At 45.8% G+C, this 21,970-nt stretch overlaps 1 protein-coding gene and 1 pseudogene across 1 annotated transcript; both read right to left on the bottom strand.

Moving 5' to 3' along the window:
* Nucleotides 1-7,812: 7,812 nt before the first annotated feature.
* Nucleotides 7,813-12,379, bottom strand: MYC (MYC proto-oncogene, bHLH transcription factor). Its single transcript, XM_053559296.1, has 3 exons — nucleotides 12,356-12,379; nucleotides 9,992-10,754; nucleotides 7,813-8,893 (listed from the first exon to the last, which is right to left on the bottom strand). The coding sequence occupies exons 2-3, from the start codon at nucleotides 10,740-10,742 to the stop codon at nucleotides 8,331-8,333; spliced, it is 1,314 nt and encodes a 437-aa protein (XP_053415271.1). The 5' UTR covers nucleotides 10,743-10,754; nucleotides 12,356-12,379; the 3' UTR covers nucleotides 7,813-8,330.
* Nucleotides 12,356-13,179, bottom strand: LOC128563810 (uncharacterized; annotated as a pseudogene).
* Between the last annotated feature and the right edge of the window lie 8,791 nt (nucleotides 13,180-21,970).

Raw genomic sequence — 21,970 nt, 5'->3', positions numbered from 1 at the left:
AGTCCAGAAGACATGTAGACAGAGCCAAGATGCATTTAGAAGCCAGAATTTAAATGAGTCGGCAATATATTAGAAATGGAGGGTGAGGGAAGAGGAAGAGGGATAGTCTCCTCTATTGAACCTGTGTTGGGCAGTTTCTCACATCTTATCTCATTTAATTCTCTCAAAAGTTTGGCAAAGAGGTGCAGCTCCCATGCCCCTCTGGTCACCCCTTTGTTCCTTTTCCCCTTGCAAATCAGGAAAGTCAGGTTCAGAGCAGCAAGGCAGGGCGTACAGATAGCCAGGGGCATGGCCAGATTGAAACTCAGATCTGTGGGACTTGAGAAGCCCTGCGCCTTCAGCTCGGGCCTGTTTGCTCCCCCTGCTCACTTGTGAAACTTTTTAAAAATATGGGATCCCAAGACTCCATGCTCTGGACCCTCTGGTTTCGTATCTCTGAAGCCGACCCTGGGAATCTTTATTTTACAAGAAGATACTTGAGTGATTCTGAAAAGCAGGTTTCTGAAACAGCTGGGCTACATTCTTTGTATTCTCAGGAACTTAGCACCACAATTACCCAAAGACACAATCTGAAGAACATCTATTCCTTTCTGGGTCCCTATTTTTTTCCTTTGAGAAATTGTCTTTCTACATGGCCCAAATATTATCCTTCTAGCAGGACTGGGAACAGACTGACCTACTGGCCTGAGGGTAGGCACATGACTTTAGAAAACCAATTGAGGCTCTTGCCTTGGGGGAGAAGAGGGGCTCTCTTTCTTTCTTTGAGGACCCCATGTAAGCCTCTAGCTGTTGGTAGCTATCTTTGCCCCAGGTGAGGAAATAGATCCTGATTCAGATGAAGCTGTAGAGAGAATCCTCAAGCTGTTGTGTAAGATCCTAGATTGAGTTATCCATTTTCAGTTATACAAACTAAATGCTTTTCGGTTATATAAATTAAAATATGCAATTTTTGTTTTGCTTTTGATTTGTGCTAACTTCTATCACTCGTAATCTCGAGAGACTGACAGACTCAGAGAAGCTGCTGAGGATTCTACTGTCTGGAATGAATTAGAGGGGGAAGAGATTTGGTCTGAGCTGAGTACAGAATATGGGATTTTTTTTTTTTTTTGCAGTTTTTGGCCAGGGCCAGGTTTGAACCTGCCACCTCTGGTATATGGGGCTGGTACTCCACAGGCACCGTCCCAGAGTGTAGGATTGAGTGAAGTAAAAAATATCGACAGCCTCAGAAAGTGGAAACTTAAAATATATGGCAAATGCATGCAGTTATTTATTCATTTATACACATGTACTTATTCATTTATTCAACAAAATTTCATGTACCACGTATTATCCCTGGTCATCAGGAAGTAATGATGAAAGAGAAAAGTGTAGTCCTTGTCCTCAAGGAGTCTAATAAGGGAGAAAAAGAATTAAAATAGGCTATTTCCACCCAAGAACACATGAACATGCCCCATGACAGTGGAAGAGTAGAGGGCTCTGGGAGCCAGGAGAAGAGGAACCAGGTGGCTTTTGAATCACTACTTAGAAGAATCAATATCTGGAGGACAGCCAGGTTCAGGAATGCATTCCTTCTCATCTCAGTTCAGTCACATTCCGCACACAGTTGAAGGCCCTGGGCGCTGGACTGACAGATGGAAACTGCCCTGGAGATGTCGCTGGCTACATCGTCCTCCTTTCTCCAGTGGCTTCGATTCTCTCGCTCTCAGCTTCCTGACATCAGCATGGAACCTAATTATCTCTTCTGTCGAGCCTTAACCCACAAAATACAAATCTAATCAAGCAAATAAGATTGAATAAAGGTCCTTGCTTTGACTTGATATGTTCATCTTTTTCCTTCCCAGCTAATTTTCTTGAAATGTGGTCCAGAAACTTTGCTTCCACATTCTGTGCTACTTACATTCAGGGCCCATCACCACCACCAACATGGCTCTCTATTCAGTCATTTATCAAAGAGTTATTGAGTGGCTAGTAGATATTGAACACTTATCTCAGCACTTTGAGGATTCACTGATGAATAAGATGTGTGTGGTTCTGTTCTTCAAGGAGTAGATCTACTAGTCAGGACAGGCGATTTTCATAACAAGTGAGGAATATTATCACAGGCAGTCTTAGTATCCTCTAGAATCTTGTCTGGAAGTTAGAGACTACTAGAAGGTGAGGCACAAAGGATGAATAAGACCGTGTCAGGCTGATCAGCTGCAGTGTTGGCAGATGGCTGGCTAGTGAATAAACAATGTTTCAGAGGGTAGCAGGAACCCCCTGAAGAGTTTTAAGCAGAGAGGTGCATAATCTTACCTGTGATTCAGAAAGATTACTGGGATGGAGAAGTTAAGGGTCTTGAACTTCATCAGGCTCTCCAGGGTTTGTTGAAACAGTTTTCTGGGCCCCATCTTCTGAGATTCTAATTCAGACTATCTATCTGCATTTGCAACACATTCATAGGGGATAGGCATATTACTGGCCCTAGAAACACTTTGGGAACTCCTGGAGAAGATAAGGAATTCCTGGAGAAGGCACTGGGGAAGCTATTGGGCAAATGTTCCTGGTGATGAATTGAATGACGAGAATGAGGAGAAGGTCCTGGATGGACAGGGCTGCCATCCCACTGGGGAGAACGTGTGGCCAGGAAGACGCCTCCATATGGCTCATTCTAAAGGACCCTTTACCACCATCTTGCTGTATTTGCTGTTGACTTTGACACTCCTTTGATAGATCTTCCTGATAGATCTTCAAAGCTTAAACTCCTTCCTGGTATGTAGTAAACTGTGAAAGTGTTTTTAAAATAGAATCTAGTTGCCTGTCTCCTGTATTCTGTACTAGACCATAAGCCTCTCAGAGCCAGGACCTGGTCTGTTTCATTTACCTTGATATCTCGTCTCAGAACCCCTCTCCTCCACTCCCCCCCATACAGTATGGCCCAGGTGCTCAACAGACATTGATTGATTCATTGATTGATTTTTGAGACAGAGTCTCACTCTGTCACCCTGGGTAGCCTGCCATGGCGACATAGCTCACAGCAACCTCAAACTCACCAGACATTTATGACTGAAGAGATAATACCTGCTTTAACCATTTTGCTAGCTCCATGAATGCAGGCAAGTGCCTTAATCTCTTAAAGTTTCAGTCTCCTCCTTTGTAAAATGGATGTTAAAAGTAGAATTTACCTTCTAGGAGTTGCTTTGGGGATGAAATAAGATAATGCATGTAAAGTGTTTAGCACATGATAAACATTAACTACTATTACTATTGTTTTATTTATTTCTATTTTTTTTTCAGGTTTTGGCTGGGGCTGGGTTTGAACACGCCACCTCTGGCATATGGGACTGGCGCCCTACTCCTCTGAGCCACAGGCGCCACTCACTATTGTTTTATTGTTGGTACTTTTGTGAGTCGGGGCCAGCTATTTCACTTGTCTAAACTTCAGTACTGTCACATTCAACAGCTGTTCTCCAACTGGGCTGCTGAGGGGTCCAGTGTGATGGGAGGTTTGGAAGATAGGAGGTCTGTAACAATGGTTTATTCCTGGCAGGGTGTGGTGGCTCATGCCCGTAATCCGCTTTTGGGAGGCAGAGGTGGGGGACTGCTTGAAATGAGGAGTTTGAGACCAGTTTGAGCAACATATTAAGACCCTATCTGTCTATGCAAAAAAATAGAACTGTCAGCTGAGCATGCGAATAGTCTCAGCTGCTCCGGAGGCTGAAGCAAGAGGATAGCTTGTGCTTAGAAGTTTGAGGTTATGGTGAACTATGATGACATCCGTGCACTCTAGCTGGGGCAATCGAGTGAGAGGAAAAAAAAAAAAAGGTTCATTCTCTTTCTGAGCTCTCTCCTTTCCCACCCCTATAGACCTTGGACTGCACTCAAGTGTTTTATCCCTCGATGTGCTAAAGGGGTGACAATGGGAAGAAAGTGTTGGGGATTGTGGCTGAGCTCCCATTGTCTAGAAACAAAGAACACTGCTTTCAACTTCAGAAGATCTACATGCCATAAACCTTTGTTTCCCTCAACTCAGTCTTCCTAAAGAGCTTAGTGTAGAATAATATTGAATGAAATAAAATTAAAAGTGAAATAAACTTAGAGTCATCTAGAGACACCTCAAGTCAGTTTGGTTAAACCAGCAATCCTCGATTTTTTTTTTTTTTTTTTTGAGACAGAGTATTACTTTGTCATCATTGGTAGAGTGCTGTGGCATCATAACTCACAGCAACCTCAAACTCTTGGGCTCAAGTGATCTTCTTGCTTCAGCCTCTAGAGTAGCTGGGACTATAGGCACCCACCATACCACCTGGCTATTTTTAGAGATGGAGGTCTCAATCTTGCCTAGGCTGGTCTCAAACTCCTGAGCTCAAGCAACCCACCCACCTCGGCCTCCCAGAGTGATAGTATTACAGGAGTGAGCCACCCAGCCCAGCCTACACTCCTTGATGTTTTCCACTAAATTTACGGGTAGTGTTAAGTTTTCTCCTAAAGGGTCCGGAGCAATGAAGCGTTATTGCTAAGTCTTTGGAGATGACTGATAAAGTCTCTTCAGTTGTATTTTTTTGAAATAAGTCCCTGTTATTCTGTTGGCTTTGTTTCCACCCTTTTTCTCCTTTAAAATAGGCCTATAATATAACCTGGGTGGGGTAGTTCATGTGATCCTAGCATTCTGGGAGGCTGAGCCAGGAGCATCATTTGAGGTCAAGAGTTCAAGCGCAGTCTAAGTAAGAGTGAAACTGGTCTCTATTAAAACTAGAAAAAAACAAACCAGGCTTTATGGTGCCCAGTCCATCAGACCCCCAACCCAAAGCCTGCTACTCAGGAGCCTGAGGAAGGAGGATCACTTGAGCTATGAAGTTTGAGGTTGCTGTGAGCTATGGTGATGCCACTGCACTCTAACCACCCCCTACTCAAAGTCTATATGGTTTAAATCTTAAGGAGTCTTATAAAACTATCTAATAATATGTTTTTAGACAGGATTGAGAGACACCCCTCAGCATTTTCTAGCCTAAGGACTATTTATTGTTGGGAAGAAATGCTTCAGGGGCTCTTAGTATGTATACTAAAAAAAAATTATTGACTGAGCCAATCGTATGTTATTGCAAACAAACCACAGGAAACCCCTGAATGCAACATTTTTGTCCTATTTCCCAAACTTTGTGCCAGAGTTTGTCAAAATAATCAGCAGAGAAATCTACTTAAATGTCCAAGCTATGAGTAGTCTAACTATTGGGCTGGGATTGTGAAAACTGTTCATTTTAGTTTGATTGATTGGCTTTATAATCTTATCTTCTTTGTTGCTTCCAAATGGCAGCATCAAAGAACACTTCCTTCCTCTTTATACATTCCATCCCTAAACACAATCACCATCCCAGGAATCTCCTGGAAGTCATTTATTCCTGAACAGTGTATCCCTTCTTACATATTCCTGACTAAGTTGCAAGCTCCTTTCTTCCATTTTCAGTTCTTGGCTATTATGTAGATTATACAATGGCATAGACCCCAGAGACTTGCCAGATTGGCTAGGAGGGGCCATTTGTATTGTAAGATCATCCTGACTTTCTGGAAGGAAGTTGGCGTCTGTCCTGTTTTCAGAGCTATTCCCTGTTTGTGTAAAAGTAAGAAGTGGCCTAATAGGTCATTGATACAGTTCCCTTCTATTCTCACAGCCAACCTCTGCATCCCTAAAATTCTTTCCTGATAATTTGGAATTAGGAGTTGTTTTTCTAGTGAGGAACAGTCTCCTATTCTGAAGGCTTGCCTGGACATAGTAATTCAGGCTAACACCTTCCTGGTTCCCAAGTGAGTCACTTCAGGGCTGCACTCCAGCCATGGTTCATAAAGGGGCAAGGAGTGATCCATTTAAGAGCATCTCCACTTCTGTAACACTTGGGACTGCTTAGCTTCTATTGATGGCATCTCCCTTTGAATTTAGGGTATATGGCATGACAGCTTGAAGTTTTGAGGGTGGGACTTGAGACTCAAAAGAAGGATTAAGTAAAAGACATAAAGGCCTTGAATAAATTATTCTAGGATTCAGAGCCAAAGGCAATAATTGTGTATCGATCTATGGGTGGCAGTGGATTAAAAATCCCAAAGTACTGAGTCAAGAGAATCGCCTAAGCCCAAGGATTTGGAGGTTGCTGTGAGCTGTGTGATGCCACGGCACTCTACCAAGGGCCATAATGAGACTCTGTCTCAACAAAAAAAAAAAAAAAAAAAAATCCCAAAGTAAACTCAGGGAGCTGAAGACCTACTCTGAGATTAAGACGGTGAAGTAATTAGAAGAGCAATGGTAACATCCCTTTACCTATGTAGTCAATGCCATTTCTGGTTTGGGCCATGAGTTATTAGAGGCTTATAATTAATACTTATATTCAAAAATGCCTTTTCATGGGCTAATAATGAGCATGTGTCATGAGTGTGTGAAAGAGGTTGGAAGGAAAAGGAGTTCGTAGTTTGTAAAATAATGACTCACATGACAAAGGGTATGTTTTATTTATGATCTGAACGGTAGCATTTTCCTAACTGGCTTCTTCCCAGGAGTCACCAGTGAATCTGATTTAATAAACGGCTAAGGTAGGAGTGAATGAGCGGTAGCTTTCTCAATGTGAAAGGAAAAATAAAACAATGAGCAATAAAATAAAAAAAAAAAATAAACAAAAAAAAGGGAACTGATGTCTAACCAGGCCTAGATGTTGAACTTAAAATATGTACCTCACTGAACTGTGACTCCTGTACTCAGGTTATTCCTACCGGCTTGTTGAGAGGCAAACTGGGGCAGGTCAAAGGTAGACAGGCTAGTTTAATTTCTTATCAGTTCACCTTGGGCAGATGGGTCTTTCTGTGCCTCAGTTTCCCCTCAGTAATATGGGGAAATCAACAGTACCTTCTTCATGGGGTTGCTACAGTTAGAACTGAAATGCTCAGGGTAGTGCCTGGCACACAGATAGTTTAAAATTGTTACTACTTGAGTCAGTTCATCAGGCCCCCAAAGCTTTCTAAATCCCAGTACTTTTTTTTTTTTTTTTGTAGTAGTTGTCATTGTTGTTTTGGCAGGCCCTGGCTGGGTTCGAACCCGCCAGCACTGGTGTGTGTGGCTGGCGCCCTAGCCACAGAGCTACAGGCGCTGAGCCAAGTACTTTAGAACTAAGATGAGCTCAGGCATGATTGAGAAGGGTTAAGTGTTTTCAAAAGACATGGAACCTGGATTCTGGTTTTAATTATCTGTGTGGCCCCAGATAAGTTACATAACTCTTCAGAGCTTTTCTGTTTCCTTATTTGTAAACTAGAGCTAATAGTAGCATTCCTCCCAGAGCTCCTTTGAGGTTCATGTGATAACTCCATAAAAGAGCTGGCACCTGGTGGCAATAGGGAAGGAGCAGGAGTTCTTACCCTTTCGCCTTTAACTCTTGCTGGGTAGAACTTCTGGTTTGAAAGGAAGGAGGGGAGGGGCTGGCACTGGTTAACTACACTGAAGTGGATTTCTTTCTGCACCTTCTCCCAACCCCCCAGTCCTTACCTTCTTTGTGTACTTAACTGTTATCTTTAACCTCTGGAATCTCCTTTCCCTACTTTTAACCTTCTCACCAGTCTTCTGCCCTTTCCTTCTTTTAAGTCAGTTCTTATCACAATCTCCAGGAAGCATCTTATAACCCCTGAAAACTTAAAGACCTTAAGCCCCCCCAGACCCATTTCAACAAAGAAAAACTCTTGCCTTTTTTTTTAAACATCTTTTCCCCTCTTTATCCTCTTAAGAGCCGATTCTGTTAATTTGTAATTGATGAAAAGAAAATGGGGTAGGGAGAAGAAGAAAAGAAACCTCACATACACTTAAGCTTTGGCACAATGATATATTTGCCAAGTATTTTATTTTTTTCTAAAAACAATAGAAAAAAATCAATTTTAAAAAGGAAAATGTACTTAAATAAAAAAAATTATGGTTTATCATACATGGGTTGAAATCTTGTATAACTGCTATAAACGTTTTATTAAAGTTATTTACATTTAATGGCCATATTTACACAGAAAAATTCAGTAAACCTCAAGATTCTTTTTAAAAACAATTCTTAAATACAAATCTGTTAAAGAAAAACAAAACAAAAAAGATGGTAAGCATAAAAAAAGTTCTTTTATGCCTGAACACCCATTTGAGGCAGTTTACATTATGGCTAAACCTTTCAGTCCTAAGACCCAGCCAAGGTTGTGAGGTTGCATTTGATCATGCATTTTTGAAATAAGTTTATAGGTAATAAATCGCAGTTCTGTGGGAAGGAACCTTTTTCCTTATTTTCCCTTAGTAACCAAGTGAGAATTCATGAGATCCCAGTTCCTTCCTCCAACAGGTCAGCTTATGCACAAGAGTTCCGCAGCTGTTCAAGTTTGTGTTTCAACTGTTCTCGGCCCTTCCTCAACAAGTCCTTTTCTGAAATTAGCTTTTGCTCTTCTGCTTGGATGGACAGGATATACGTGGTGGCTTTTTTAAGGATAACTACCTTGGGGGCCTTTTCATTGTTTTCCAACTCTGGGATCTGGTCGCGCAAGGCAAAAAAGCTGCGTTTCAGCTCGTTCCTTCTCTGGCGCTCCAGGACGTTGTGTGTCCGCCTCTTGTCGTTCTCCTCGGTGTCTGAGGACCTGGGGCTGGTGCACTTCCGGTTGTTGCTGATTTGTCTCAGGACTCGGACACTGTCCAACTTGGCCCTCTTGGCAGCAGGATAGTCCTTCCTAGTGGAGGGGGGGGCTGCGTAGTTGTGCTGATGGGTGGACACGTGGCATCGTTTGAGGACCAGTGGGCTGTGGGGAGGTTTGCTGTGGCCTCTGGCAGAGGGTGACCCTGATTCTGATCTTTTGGCAGGGGGCTGCCTCTTTTCCACAGAAACAACATCGATTTCTTCCTCATCCTCCTGTTCTTCCTCTTTAAGAAAGGAAATAGAAATCACCCAGTTAGCAATATTTCTTTAAAACAATCAGTGACTAAATTACATTAATGCTGTGCAACTATAATGCATTGTTTGATCTGTCAGGAAGGACTCTGGACGAGATTGTTCCCCAAAGGACCAAATCTAGCCAACCATCCTTACTCTTATCTCCAAGAAGGTGGTGTCATAAAGGGAATAGGATGACAGCTAGGGCTATGGCACAGACAAAAAATTACAATTTACCAGGGCATGACACTGATGCCAATTCTTACCTAAGACTTAATGAGGCTCTGGGCACACCCAAAGTAAAGCACGTTCCCAAACACCACCTACTTTTAGGGACTTTACCAAGAACCTTTCAAGTGTTGCAAATGGTAGCTGTAAATCTCTCAGTTATAACTTTAGAGACTCCCTATTTTACTGGGAATGCAATAGAATAAAAAAGGTTTTGCAGCTCTTTGCCAAAAGTCCTAAAGGATGGAGGAAGGAAAAAAGAAGTCAAATTTTGGCAAGGATTTGAATTTAAGTGTTTAAAATAGGCAGAGAAAGTCCCAACTCCTCAGTCCATCCTATCCCCCAGGACACTTTCACTATCTCCTGCATTGGCAAGAGGCAGCCCTGCCCCCCTGTCCACAGCCCCTCGGTTTTGCAGATGCTCAGTTCATTAAATTCCCACTTCTCAGAAGTTCAGGGAAGAGGGAGGCAATTCATTCACTCTCCCAGAGATCAATCTCTTATCCTCATTCACAGCCTACCTCCCACCCCCCAGGGCAATTAAAATGCTTAGGGGAGGTAAGTGGGAGTGGATTGAGTTGCAAGATAAACCAGAAGATTTAAAAACCCCAAAGAAATTCCTGAGGGGTGGGAGGGAAGGAGGTGGGCTGGCAACTAGGGCGGTCTAAAGGGAAGGAATGGGAGGGAACACTAAGCCTGGGGTTGCGAAGATGATGAGTGCCCAGAGCCAAATTTGTTCTTGGAAAAGAGAAAGGCAGGGTCCTTCCAAATACAAGGAAAAGAGAAAGGCAGGGTCCCCCGAAGTGGCCAAGCGGCCAAAAGGTGTCCCCTTTTGATAGGCCTTGAGGGGCCCCACTTACCAGAGTCACTGCTGGTGGTGGGTGGTGTCTCTTCGTGGAGCACCAGGGGCTCAGGGCTGGCCCGCGGAGAGGACTCCGTGGAGGAGAGCAGAGACGAGGATGAGGAGAAGGTGGTGGAATCAGGCGAGGCACAGGGCTTGGGCGAGCTGCTGTCGTTGAGCGGGTAGGGGAAGACCACCGAGGGGTCGATGCATTCCGAGGCAGCGGCGCTCATGTCCTGCAGGTAGAGGCTGGAGGTGGAGCAGCCGCTGTGCCCGCGGGCGGGGCTCGGGCTGCTGCTGTCTTTGCGCGCAGCCTGGTAGGAGGCCAGCTTCTCTGAGACGAGCTTAGCGGCAGCTGAGAAGCCGCTCCACATACAGTCCTGGATGATGATGTTTTTGATGAAGGTTTCATCGTCCGGGTCGCAGATGAAGCTCTGGTTCACCATGTCTCCTCCCAGCAGCTCGGTCACCATCTCCAGCTGGTCGGCGGTGGAGAAGCTCCCACCGCCGCCGTCGTCGTCTCCCTTGGAGAAGGATGCGACGGTAACGTAGGAGGGCGAGCAGAGCCCGGAGCGGCGGCTCGGGGACAGGGGCGGGGTGGGCAGCAGCTCGAATTTTTTCCAGATATCCTCGCTGGGCGCCGGCGGCTGCAGCTCGCTCTGCCGCTGTTGCTGGTAGAAGTTCTCTTCCTCGTCGCAGTAGAAATACGGCTGCACGGAGTCGTAGTCCAGGTCATAGTTTCTGCTGGCGAAGCTAACGTTCAGAGGCATCGTCGCGGCAGCCTGCCAGAGGGGCACACAACAAGGGGGACACCTTTGAGTTAAGGGGATATCTTTGGTGCCAAAACTGGAGGCAGCGCCCAGTGCGCTCCACAGTCTCTAAGCACATCCCTTCCAGAGCTATCCCCCAAAGGGGCCGGGTAAGGGGGCGACAAAAAAGGGTGCCTTTTCACCCGCTTTGGACATTCCTCTGCTATTTTGGACACGCACTTGGTGAACCATTTGCGTAGTGCCCGCCGAGCCCACGCCCCCCCACCCCCCAGGAGTCCGTGGCGTAAAGCCCGGGAGTCAGCCCCGCAGCTGCCAAGGAATCGAAATTGGCCTTGGGCTCCTTAAGAGGCCGCGGAAGGCCGCGTTGAGGAATACAATTTGTTAAACCCAAGGCTCAAAGTTTTGCGCCACCTGAAGGAGAAGGGGAGAGGCGCCACGGCTCTAGCAGCTGCGGGAGGCTCCCTCCCGCGCAGGGGCCCCTCTGCGCTGCTGAGCCGGTTCCCACTCGAGCTCTCGCCGCGGTCCTACGCCCGCCGGCGCCGCCGCCCCTCCCAGCCTCTCCCCTCCGCCTCCTCCATCCTCACCCTCAGCGCGTCTCCCTTCCTTCCTTTGCCGGTTTATCTTTTCTCTCGCCGGCTGGAGTGGGCTTTAACAGCCCCCCCCATAAATGAAAGGAGGGTGCTAAATAATAGCAGGGACACCTCCCTTCCACACTCAATACGGCGACGTTACTGCGCCAAAGATCCCGCTGAGATTCCTTGCCCCAAGCCCGGCGTCTTCCCCACCCCGCCGAGATAGCAGCTGTTCTGTAACCCACCCCAGCTCCGCTCTTAGCTGTCGCTCCGCATCTCAGGGGGTCAGGGACGCCCGAGGGCGGCGGCAGCCGGGAGTCCAGGCTGGGTGCGGAGATTCACTCCAGTTTTTAAAATCGACGCTTGTAGGAGAATCAGGGACATTGCCTGCTTCCCCGCTCCTCTCACCGCGCCCTCTCCAATATCAGGTCCTAACACCTCTGGAGACCAATGCTTCTAATTTTACTATTCTTTAAAAAAGCCGTATGCCAACTTTTTAAAAGGAACGGGGGTGTTAGAATCGCCGCGGGGATCAGCGGCTGGACGCGCCGCAGTGTCTCTCTCCGGCTGTCAGAAATGCGGTAAGCCGAAATTTAAATGCCCTCCCGGAGACCAGGGGAAAGTCAGCTGCCGCGGAGCTCTCTGGCTCACGCACGAAATACGTAATCCATATTCCTAGGACATCCGATGCAGAGGGCCTCTGCCCACTGCGAAGCAACCCTCTTTACAACCCAAACGGCAATCAATGCAATAAAGCTGGAACGCGCGACCCGCCTGGGGTCAGCGTCAATGTAGACAGGCTAGTTTTCAGAACGCACCCCGGTTTTTCTTCTGTCTTCTCTCGCATCTTGACAAGTCACTGTACCCAGATCCAGTTCTGGATCACCCCCACCCCACCCCACCCCGTAACTACTCTGTGAAAAGTGTCAATAGCGCAGGGATGGGAGAAAAGACACCCCGATTTGGGCATTCGACTCAGTATTAAAGCGCTAGGAAAAACTATATTAATACATTAAAAGACAAATGGATCCCGGTGCTTACCGGGTTTTCCACTACCCGATGGAAATCCAGCGTCCGAATAGCGGCAAGGAGCGCCTTTCAGAGGAGCGAGTCCTGGGCACCGGCGGGGAAAAGTGTCCCTAAATAGGCGAAATAGCCTCCCCGAGTCTGGAGAGTCGCGTCCTTGCTCGGGTGTTGTAAGTTCCAGTGCAAAGTGCCCGCCCGCTGCTATGGGCAAAGTTTCTTGGATGTGGCGAGGGTTGCGGACCGCCGGTGCCGAGTCCGCGGGAGGGCCGGGGTAGGGGCTGCGGGGCCGGAGCCGAAGCCCCCGTTTCACTCCGGTCTCCCTTCCCGGTCGCCCGGAGAGCGGCTCTGCTCGCTGAGCTCTTCCACCCTCGCTGGCCCGCCCGCTCGCTCCCTCTGTCTCTCGCTGGAATTACTACAGCGAGTCAGATAAAGCCCCAAGAACCGGCTTTTATACAACAGATGGATCCCTCCCCTCTGTGCTTTTTCCCGCCAAGCCTCTGAAAAGCCCTACCCTTCTTAAGAAAGGAGGCGAGCGAGACGCGGCCGCAGCCTGGGGTGGCGGCGGCCGCGAGCAGCGCAGCTCAGGGGTCTTCAGCCCCGCAGACCATCTTATTATAAAGGGCTGGTGGGCGGGGATTAGAGAGGGTTTCTTTTCTTGTTCCCCGCCCTCGGCTTTGGGAACCCGGGAGGGGCTCTTTTGGGGAGGGGGAGGAGGAGACTGAGCTCGGCAGCCCGGCGCTTCGGCTATCGGATGTAAACAGTGCGAGAGCGGCATGAATTAACCGCGCGCCTACCATTTTCTTTTGCTCTCACTCAAATCCTCTCTCTCTTTCTCTTTGGCGCAGCACTCTGACAACCGCATTCTTGTTCTGCGCGTTTAAATCATCGCAGGCGGAGCGACTGCGAACCACTACCGCGACACACGAGTCCCAGGCGGCCGGGTTCCTCCTCAAAGCTGTGGAAAGGGCAGCGCTTTGAAAATGAATTCCACGAAGAGAAAGAGGAAAAGAAGGGTTTTACTGGGCTCGCGCTCAGTGTGTGGGCTGTCAGTGTAGACCGGGATATATGATAGAGGTATAAGGAAGCAAATGATGCCTAGAACGATTAAAACAACTCAGCAACGCATTGCCACGTATACTTGGAGGGCACGTAATGAATAGATTCCCACTGAATTTGTTGGGGAGGAGGAGGTAATGAATTATGCATTATGTAGGTACAGCTATCTGGATTGGGCACTTCCCGCTCAGAATGAATCCCCCAATTTGTTGCCTAAGAAGCAGATACCGCCCCCCTTTGCCCTGCCTGCGCTGGCTTCCGCGGGGCCCCGACGCGCCAATCCCTAAAATCGTTTTGCCTGTTCCCGAGTTGGAGGAGGGGTGGAGCACGGTCACCCGTTCCCTGCCACTCTGCACCCGTCCTACCACCGCGCCTCTCACACGGAGTTCCCAGTTCCACAGCCAGGTTTCATAAGAGACAAATGCTCTTTGCGTCCTGTGGCGCCGGCTTGCACCAGTCTTGGCTTCCTGAGTTTGGTGGAAATCAAAGGCGCTAGACGGGAGAATATGGGCGGGGCCGGGGGTTACCCCAACCCCGGGACTGGACTTCTCAGATGGGGGGAGGAGATGAGTTTGTGGACCTGGTCTACGGAGTTAGCAGTGACCCTTGTAAAGAAAACCGTTAACTCTTTCCTCCCAGGAAAAACCGGACGTTTAATTTCTTTCCAGGTCTCCTTTACCTTTCTTATTGTTGAAATCATACTCCAGCACAAAAATGCATCGATTCCCATCAAAGGAGAGGAGAGGAGTATTACTTCCGCGCTCTGGAGGGGGGATCTTGAGCTAATTAAAAATTGGCTGCATTTCAGGCATTAATTTCCTAGTTCACTGATTATAAATTTTTTTCTGAATACCATAGAAAGTACCTTGTATACTATCATTCACATAGATGAATTCACATTTCATTTACACTTCGACCTAGCTAGTTGCCCAACCCGACACATCATCTGTTCGCTCCCTGAGTGGATCAATATTTAATATATAATTGTAATAACGTATTATTCTATGGTATCAAACACAAAGACTGTCTTCTCATCCTCATCCAAAGGCATCTTAAGTACACTTTTCCCACCCCCAACTTCTACCCCCCAAAGGAGAAAAAATTCCTGACGGAAAAGGGAGCACGTACAGCGTGAACACTGCTCAAGATAAGTGGTTACCCATTCATTGTGCATTCAGGGTTCAATTATTAAATACGAACTTCCTTAAATCAGACGCACTGAACGATTCCGCTTTAAGAATCGCAAATTACTCCAACTTCTGCGCTTTCTCCGCAAACCGGGTGAGCCACTAATCCCCAGCTGGATTTTGCTGCAAAGCTTCTCCCGCCGGTGTTTGTGAATGTAAAGTGTGCCCTCTACTGGCTGCAGAGACGCGGCGGCTCGCGAGGGCGGGGGTCGGTGGGGGCAGGGCCTTCCGGAGCAAGGTTTCCAGCGGGGGAAGATCCTTGGCACCTTGAGATGAGTTTCCAGCCACCTCCTTTGATTCTTTCAGGCAGACTGTAGAGGAACCCAAGGAAGAGGAATTGCTGGAGGAAAAAGTGGCTCAGAGGTGTTTATTCAACCGCAGAAGAGATGGTGAAGATTAACCCATCACTACTTGACAATCAACATCACCTTCTGGAGAACCGGTGCTATTTATGGGAAACGTGAAATAATTTCATTACCTACACGAAAAAAATTTCCAACAAAACCCTAAAGCAGCAAAACAAGCTGTAGCCCACATATCTTTGAACCACCTTTTAAATCACTGAGTTTGAAAGATTTCAAAGGCGGGATTTAGTGGGGAAGGGGAGACATGGTGGGAGGTGGAGTGCATTTGGGTTTTGTTTAAAATTGGGCGGATGAATATGAATATGTTTTGATAGTGAAGCGGCTACTTGAGATCCCACTGGAAAAAAATGTGAAGGGCAAGGGCCATTTTATAGAACGTTTTGATACTAAAAAGACGGCAGTGAAAGTTGAAGTAAATGTGAAGGAAATTCACCGAGCATGCATCTGGTGGGTGTGAATATTTCAAATAGGTTTTTATTGTGGAAAGTATCTTTGAGAGTATCTGATCATCTAGAATTCCTCGGAAGTTTGGTATTGGAAGGTCTTCCTTCTTAGGGAGATTTCCCAGCAATCGGTCATTTTTGGTATTACTCTGATAGAGGTTAAGTAAGTGCTCTCCACAGGGCCAATCTTTAGCCCATCACAAAAAAACCAAAAAACAAAAACTAAAAAAATAAACCCAAACCAACAAAAAACAAGTAACAATAGCAAAAACAAAAGTAGGTCTAGCTTGACCTCCAGGGGCAGTCTGGAAAGTTGCTCAAGATGGCAAATGACAGGAAATGGTCAGGCCTGCCTACCAAATTATGCCAGCCTGGTGTAGGGTCATGACTACCGCCAGCTTTAGTGTCTGTGGGGTCAGGACTCAACCTCACTATCTCTCAAGACTGGTGACATCACCTGGAGTCTTTCTTTCTTTTTCTTTTTCTTTTTTTTTGAGAGAGTTTCAAGCTGTTGCCCTGGGTAGAGTGCTGTGGCACCATAGCTCACAGCAACCTCCAAATCTTGGACTCAAGCAATCCTCTTGCCTCAGTTTTTCTATTTTTAGTAGAGGTGGGGTCTTACTTTTGCTCAGGTTGGTCTCCATTGTAAGTTCAAGCAATCCACCCACCTTGGCCTCCCAGAGTGCTGGTATTACAGGCATGAGCCACCATGCTCTGCCTGGAGTGTTACTTTCAAGTTGACAGCTTGGAGTTGTTTCATACCTCCAAACAAGGTGGGGGCCATTTCCATTATACATACATGAAAGCAAAGTCACCTCACATCTGTAATCCTAGTAATCTTGGGAGGCTGAGGCTGGAGGATCTCTTGAGGTTATGAATTTGAGACCAACCTTAGTGAGAGCAAGACCCATTCCCTACTAATACAGAAAAAATTAGCTGGGGCTTGTGGTGGGCACTTCTAGTCCCAGATACTTGGAAAGTCGAGGCAGGGAGGCAGGAGGACTACTTGAGCCCAGGAGTTTGAGGTTGCTGTGAGTGAGGCACTCTAGCCTAATACAACAGAGACTCCACCTTAAAAAAAAAAAAAAAAAGGCTAGGTCTGATGGCTTAGCCTGTAATTCTAGCACTCTGGGAGGTCCAGGCAGGTGGATTGCTTGAGTTCACTGGTTTGAGACTAGCGTGAGCCAGACCAAGACCCTGTCTCTACTAAAAATACAAAAAACTGAGGCAAGAGGATCTCTTGAGCCCAAGAGTTAGAGGTTGCTGTGAGCTATGATGTCACCATGACACTCAGGGTTATAGCTTGAGATCCTGTCTCGAGAAAAAAAAAAAAAGTCAGATCTCAGTGATATTAAAAGTGATGATAATGTCTTTTGTTTGTGATTTTTAATGCATATTTGACCTAGAATAGAAACTTGCTGGATTGAGAAATGGCTAAAGAGATAACAACTAAAGTTATTTGTGATTACCAAAGTGATATATGTTCATTGTAAAAATAAATGGGAAAAATGTGTTTCTTAATGTCAACCACTCAGAGGTAGCTATTGGAATTTATCTTTCAAAGAGACTTTTTTTGGGGACACCTGTCATCTTGAAACACCTAATTTTCCTCTTGAAAAACTGAGGAGGAAGTTGTCTTCTGAGGGATTACCCCTGGTTTATCCCTCTAGGGGCACGATTGTGGGATGGCTCCCTTGTTTTAGTGGGTGCTGCCGGGAGTGGGCTGGACTTCTAAGAGGCGTCAGGCCTCCCAGAGGGCAGCTCTGTTATCCTTTCCAGCAGTGGGACTCCGGGTGTACAGTCTGACAGGATTGCCTCACAGAAGAAAATAAGATGTTGCTGGAGGAAACTTTATTTCCTATAGTGTGGCACAAATCAGAATCATTAATTGCCTCCATTGAATAATCTCACCACGCTGCCTTAATATGTAGGAAAAAAGAGAAAAGTGCAGACAGAATGAGAAATTTGACCAAACTTTCTCTTTTCTTCCCAGAGACACTAACGGAGAGATTCAAAATGTGTGACTTGTATGAAATAACACCAGTTTCTTCCCCTACCTGCCCTGAAAATCTGTTTCCCTGCCCCTGGAAAAGTTTCCTGCTGGGTTGATGCTCTTCTGATAAGAGCAGTTACTAATATGGAAAGAAACTGGAGCCAGTGATCAAAAAGTTAGCTCCAAATTAGGGGTGAGACAGGAAGCCCCTCAGGATGGCTGGGCTGTCAAAGTCCCTTCAAGTCACATGAAGTCTGTTAAGGAGAGCAGCAAGGGAAGAGAATGACAAATACATGTCTTGACCAGAAAGATCATTTTGAAAAAAGGACTACTGGATTGAAAACCAAACCAGCCAAGGAATGTTAAAGGAAGAGAAGGTCTCACAATCGTTTCAATGCTACCCACGTGTCCAGTGAGAGGAACACAGGAAAGCTCTTCAATAGGCAGGAAAATAAAATTCTGTATCATTAATTCCTGGGAATGGTAACAGAAAAGGCAGTGAAGAAAATCTTTGTGCATTGTAAAGAATGCATGCTTTTTGGTTGACGTCCTTTTCCCTGCTAGCTTCTAGCATCCTGCATAAGTTAAAGGAACTGAGAAGGAAAAAGAAAATAGTAGATGTTTTTAACATAAAACCTGAGAGTCTACATTTCCTGCGTGTCGCATTGAGTCCCTTGGGTTGTTTGCTCACCTGCTGTCTTCTAGGCTGCTGATCCTGGCCGAGAGTCCTAGGCTGGGCATAGAAAACACTAGTTGCATCTTCAGGTTGGCTTTCTCCTTTTATTTTTTAGTCCTTCACTGTCATCCTGCCTTACTCTGTCTTACTCTGTCGCTACTAGAGTGGACAAATGGTTTCTTTGTTGAACTTCTTCAAAGACTTGGTTTATTGTTCCTTAAGTGCCAAACCCAAGCCAAGCTCAAAAGTTTCCACACTTTGGGTCACTGGCTGTCTTTGCTACAGTCCTTTTGGGCAACATCTGTCCTCATGATGGACCCTTACTGGGTTGGAGGCATAGGGGACTGCACGGGAGACCTGTGAGGGGAAACTTTTGATTTTTTTTTTTTTTTTTAGAGACAGAGTCTCACTTTATGGCCCTTGGTAGAGTGCCATGGCATCACACAGCTCACAGCAACCTCCAGCTCCTGGGCTTAAGCAATTCTCTTGCCTCAGCCTCCCGAGTAGCTGGGACTACAGGCGCCCGCCACATCTATTTTTTTTTTTTTTTTTTGTTGCAGTTTGGCCGGGGCTGGGTTTGAACCCGCCACCCTCGGCATATGGGGCCGGCGCCCTACTCACTGAGCCACAGGCACCACCCGGAAACTTTTGATTTTTAATCTTCAATATTTCGTTGGAAGCCAGTGGAATAAGAGCCTATTCCTTTTGGTAACCTACATCCCGAACTGTGACTTCTGACTTTCTTTTCAAAACCAGACTTTCTGAGAGTAGTTTGCCTTTGGTTGCTGTCATTTTTAAATCTTTCTATTTCCTCCTTAACTCTTTTTAAATGGACTTCATTATGGACTTCATTATGGACTTTCCTTTCTTGAAGATTATCTAGTGACCTTCAATCACAAAAGCCAACAGCCTCGTCCCCACTTTCCTTTTTGACTTATCAGACTTCTGGAAATGACCATTCTTTTCATTTCCAAAAATCAGTGGGTCTCAGCCAGAGGCAATTTTGCCCCCCAGGGGACATTTGGCAAGGTTTGGGGACATTTTGTGTTGTCACAAAGGGGTGGGACTTTCTACTGGTATTAGTGGGTAGAGGCCAGGGCTGCTGCCAAATGTCCTGCAATACCCAGAACTGCTCCCACAATAGAAAGTTGTGAAGCCTAAAATGTCAAATGTGCTGAAAAATCCCTGGAGTAACTCCATGCTCTCCTGAGGTTATCCCACACATTCAGCCTCGTCTTCTGTTTCTCTTATCGCCTCTCTTTCGTCTTTTACACACTGCATGTAGCTGCCAGTATCATCTTGCAGTAGATTCTTAATAGCTCCCAATTTCTCCCACTGCATTTAACCTCGCACACTGATTAATTTTCCTTGTCACTTAAAATTTGGCGCCCAATGGCCAAAAGAAGGCTTCAGCTCATGAGCCTGGAATTCCAAACTCTCATGCATCTGACCTTCATCTTATCTCAGCCTGTTTCCTACCAACTCTGCACTTCAGACAAACAGATCTACTTACAGTCCCTCTGAGTGACCCAAGTTCTCACCTTGGCCTCTTGGCACCTTCAGTTTCCTAGGCTTACTGCTTCTTGATTTGTCTAAGAACTACCTTTCCTTCCAGACCAAGTGAAAGCCCCATTTTCTCTGTGGAGCCTTCCCTTATCCATGATCACCTTATGGAAGTGATCGTGGGGAAGTACAGGGCCAGCAGAAGTTCTGAAAAGCATCTAATTAAGTTTTTCTCAAACATAAATATTGGTGCTAGGGGTGAGATCCTTGGCTACAGTGAACAAACTGTGGCCGTTTCTAGCTGTCAGAGAGGCAGCTCTCCTTTTCTTTTCCCCATTAGATTACAAATGCCACAAGAACAGGAATCAAGTCTGGCCCATAGTAAAGTCTCAATTAATCCTTTTAGAGAGATAAATGCTTGCATCTCTCCATTGGGCAATAGAATTAAGTTGATGGGTAGACTTTCTCCCCCATTGCTCTTTGACTGAATAGAGGTTGCCGAACCAGCTTGCTTGGGGTCATATTCTGTCAGGACCACTTGATAACTCTGTTAAGTCACATGACTTATCTGAATCTTATTTTTCTTATCTGTAAAATGGGTCCATTACAATTATAGCACCAATCTTACTGATGTCAGCCACATACACTGGAGCTGGTGGGTTTGAATCCAGCTCGGGCCTGCCAAACAACAGTGACAACCATGACCAAAAACTAGCTGGGCGTTGTGGTGGGTACCTGTAGTCCCAGCTACTTGGGAGGCTGAGGCAAAAGAACAGCTTAAGCCCAAGAGTTTGAGGTTGCTATGAGTGTGATGCCATGGCACTCTACCGAGGGTGACAAAGTGAGACTCTGTCTCAAAAAAACAAAACAAAACAAAGCAAAACAAAACACAGAGCCCGGTGCCTGGCCTACACTTAGTAAATGCTGGTAATTATTTATATGGGTCTCAGATTTAGCTGAAAATTACGTATTGATCTCTTTTAAGTTCAACTTATTAGTATTTTATTGTGTTCCATAATGAGCTCCATGAAATTGATGTCCTCCATGACTTCATCAAGCATTAAAAATGGCCAATTTATAGAAGCTTGACAAAGTGAGGTCCAGAATCAAGAGATTATATAATTTTTGGTGACTAATTCCTAATCCACCCTCTTCCTGTTCCTATAGGAATTATTTTTCCAAGTGTCTGCCATTTTATAGATCACTGCATTCAGAAAAAATAAAATTCTGGAAACTCACAAAGGCAGAATTAGGCATTGTTTCTATTTCATATGACTTGAGACTATGTATTAGGTTTTCCTTTGTTTTTCTGAATTCATATGCTGTTCAGGGGCTGATCCCCAGGGTGTGGTCACGGAAGGCTAAGGCACAGGCGGCATCTTGATTCCTGGCTAGACAAGGACTCTACTGGAATCTCAATCTGTTTTCTTGCTCTGGTGAGCTGGTCTGAACATTGAAAATACTCTTTTCCTTCGAAGAAACTCTTTCTGGCTCTTAATGCACACTTTCCTCTAATGCACTTTAGATCAAGGAAGGGTTGCAAAAGTAGATGCTTACAGAGGCTGGGCAGGGAATGCAGTAGGGAATCATGGAGACTATGGCAAGCTGGAGAACATTTGTCGTCTGGGCAAAGCTGGTAACTGCCCTTTCCTATCTGCTGATTGTTGCCCCACATCAGGGGCCCATTGTTAGCTGTGCTTCCAATTTTTCAGGGAAGGTGGAAATCCAGATTTTTAAATGTAGGGAATTGATTTAAAAAATTATATGGTAAAGCAGAGCCTGTCTGGGGTCAGATTTGGCTCTCAGGCTCTGCCTTTAGGTTTTAAGCATCCAGTACAAGTGTTCTCCTTTAAGAACTTTCTTGATTCTTTTCCGTCCCTTGAGAATTTTAATCACTCCCCTATTCTTTTATGTTAGGAACAGTTTACCTATTTTGTGCATTTTAACATCAGACTTTTTGAACGGAAGCTTCTGGGGTCAGCTGAATTGTGCCTTATTCATATTCTTTTTTAAAATACTATTATTATTTTTTACTTATTCACATTCTTATCTGCCAAGAAACTCTTTATGTTGTCCAGCCTCAAGGTGACAGTCACAGAATAGGTGGTCTCTAGAGCCTGGGACAGTGTCTGGCACACGATAGTCATTCAGGGAATCTTTAGCAAAGGAATGAAAATGGAGGGAGCTTCCCAACTCAAGGCCCAGCCAGTTTTGATCAAAAGAGAGAGGGATGCTTTCAGAACTCCTCCTGGTATGGGTAATTTCCACTGATAGGAGGGTCATTGTTCACACATCCCTGATGACAGACTAGGTCCTGAGATGTATGGGGGAAGGGGGATGAAGAAGGGAGCCAGTCCAGACCTCAGAATCAGCCTAAAAACAAATATGACAAAATAAAAGCCAAACC

Source organism: Nycticebus coucang, chromosome 13 (assembly GCF_027406575.1).
Source record: "Nycticebus coucang isolate mNycCou1 chromosome 13, mNycCou1.pri, whole genome shotgun sequence".
Lineage (NCBI taxonomy): Eukaryota > Metazoa > Chordata > Mammalia > Primates > Lorisidae > Nycticebus > Nycticebus coucang.
Note: the sequence above shows the minus strand (reverse complement) of the source record. Positions and strands in the feature narration are given on the sequence as shown.

Bases quoted from the DNA above. Each gene is read 5' to 3' on its own strand.
- MYC (XM_053559296.1), bottom strand. From the start codon at position 10,742: ATGCCTCTGAACGTTAGCTTCGCCAGCAGAAACTATGACCTGGACTAC. The intron at 8,894-9,991 runs GTAAGTGGGGCC...CCTTTCTTAAAG, and splicing joins CACCACCAGCAGTGACTCTG to AGGAAGAACAGGAGGATGAG.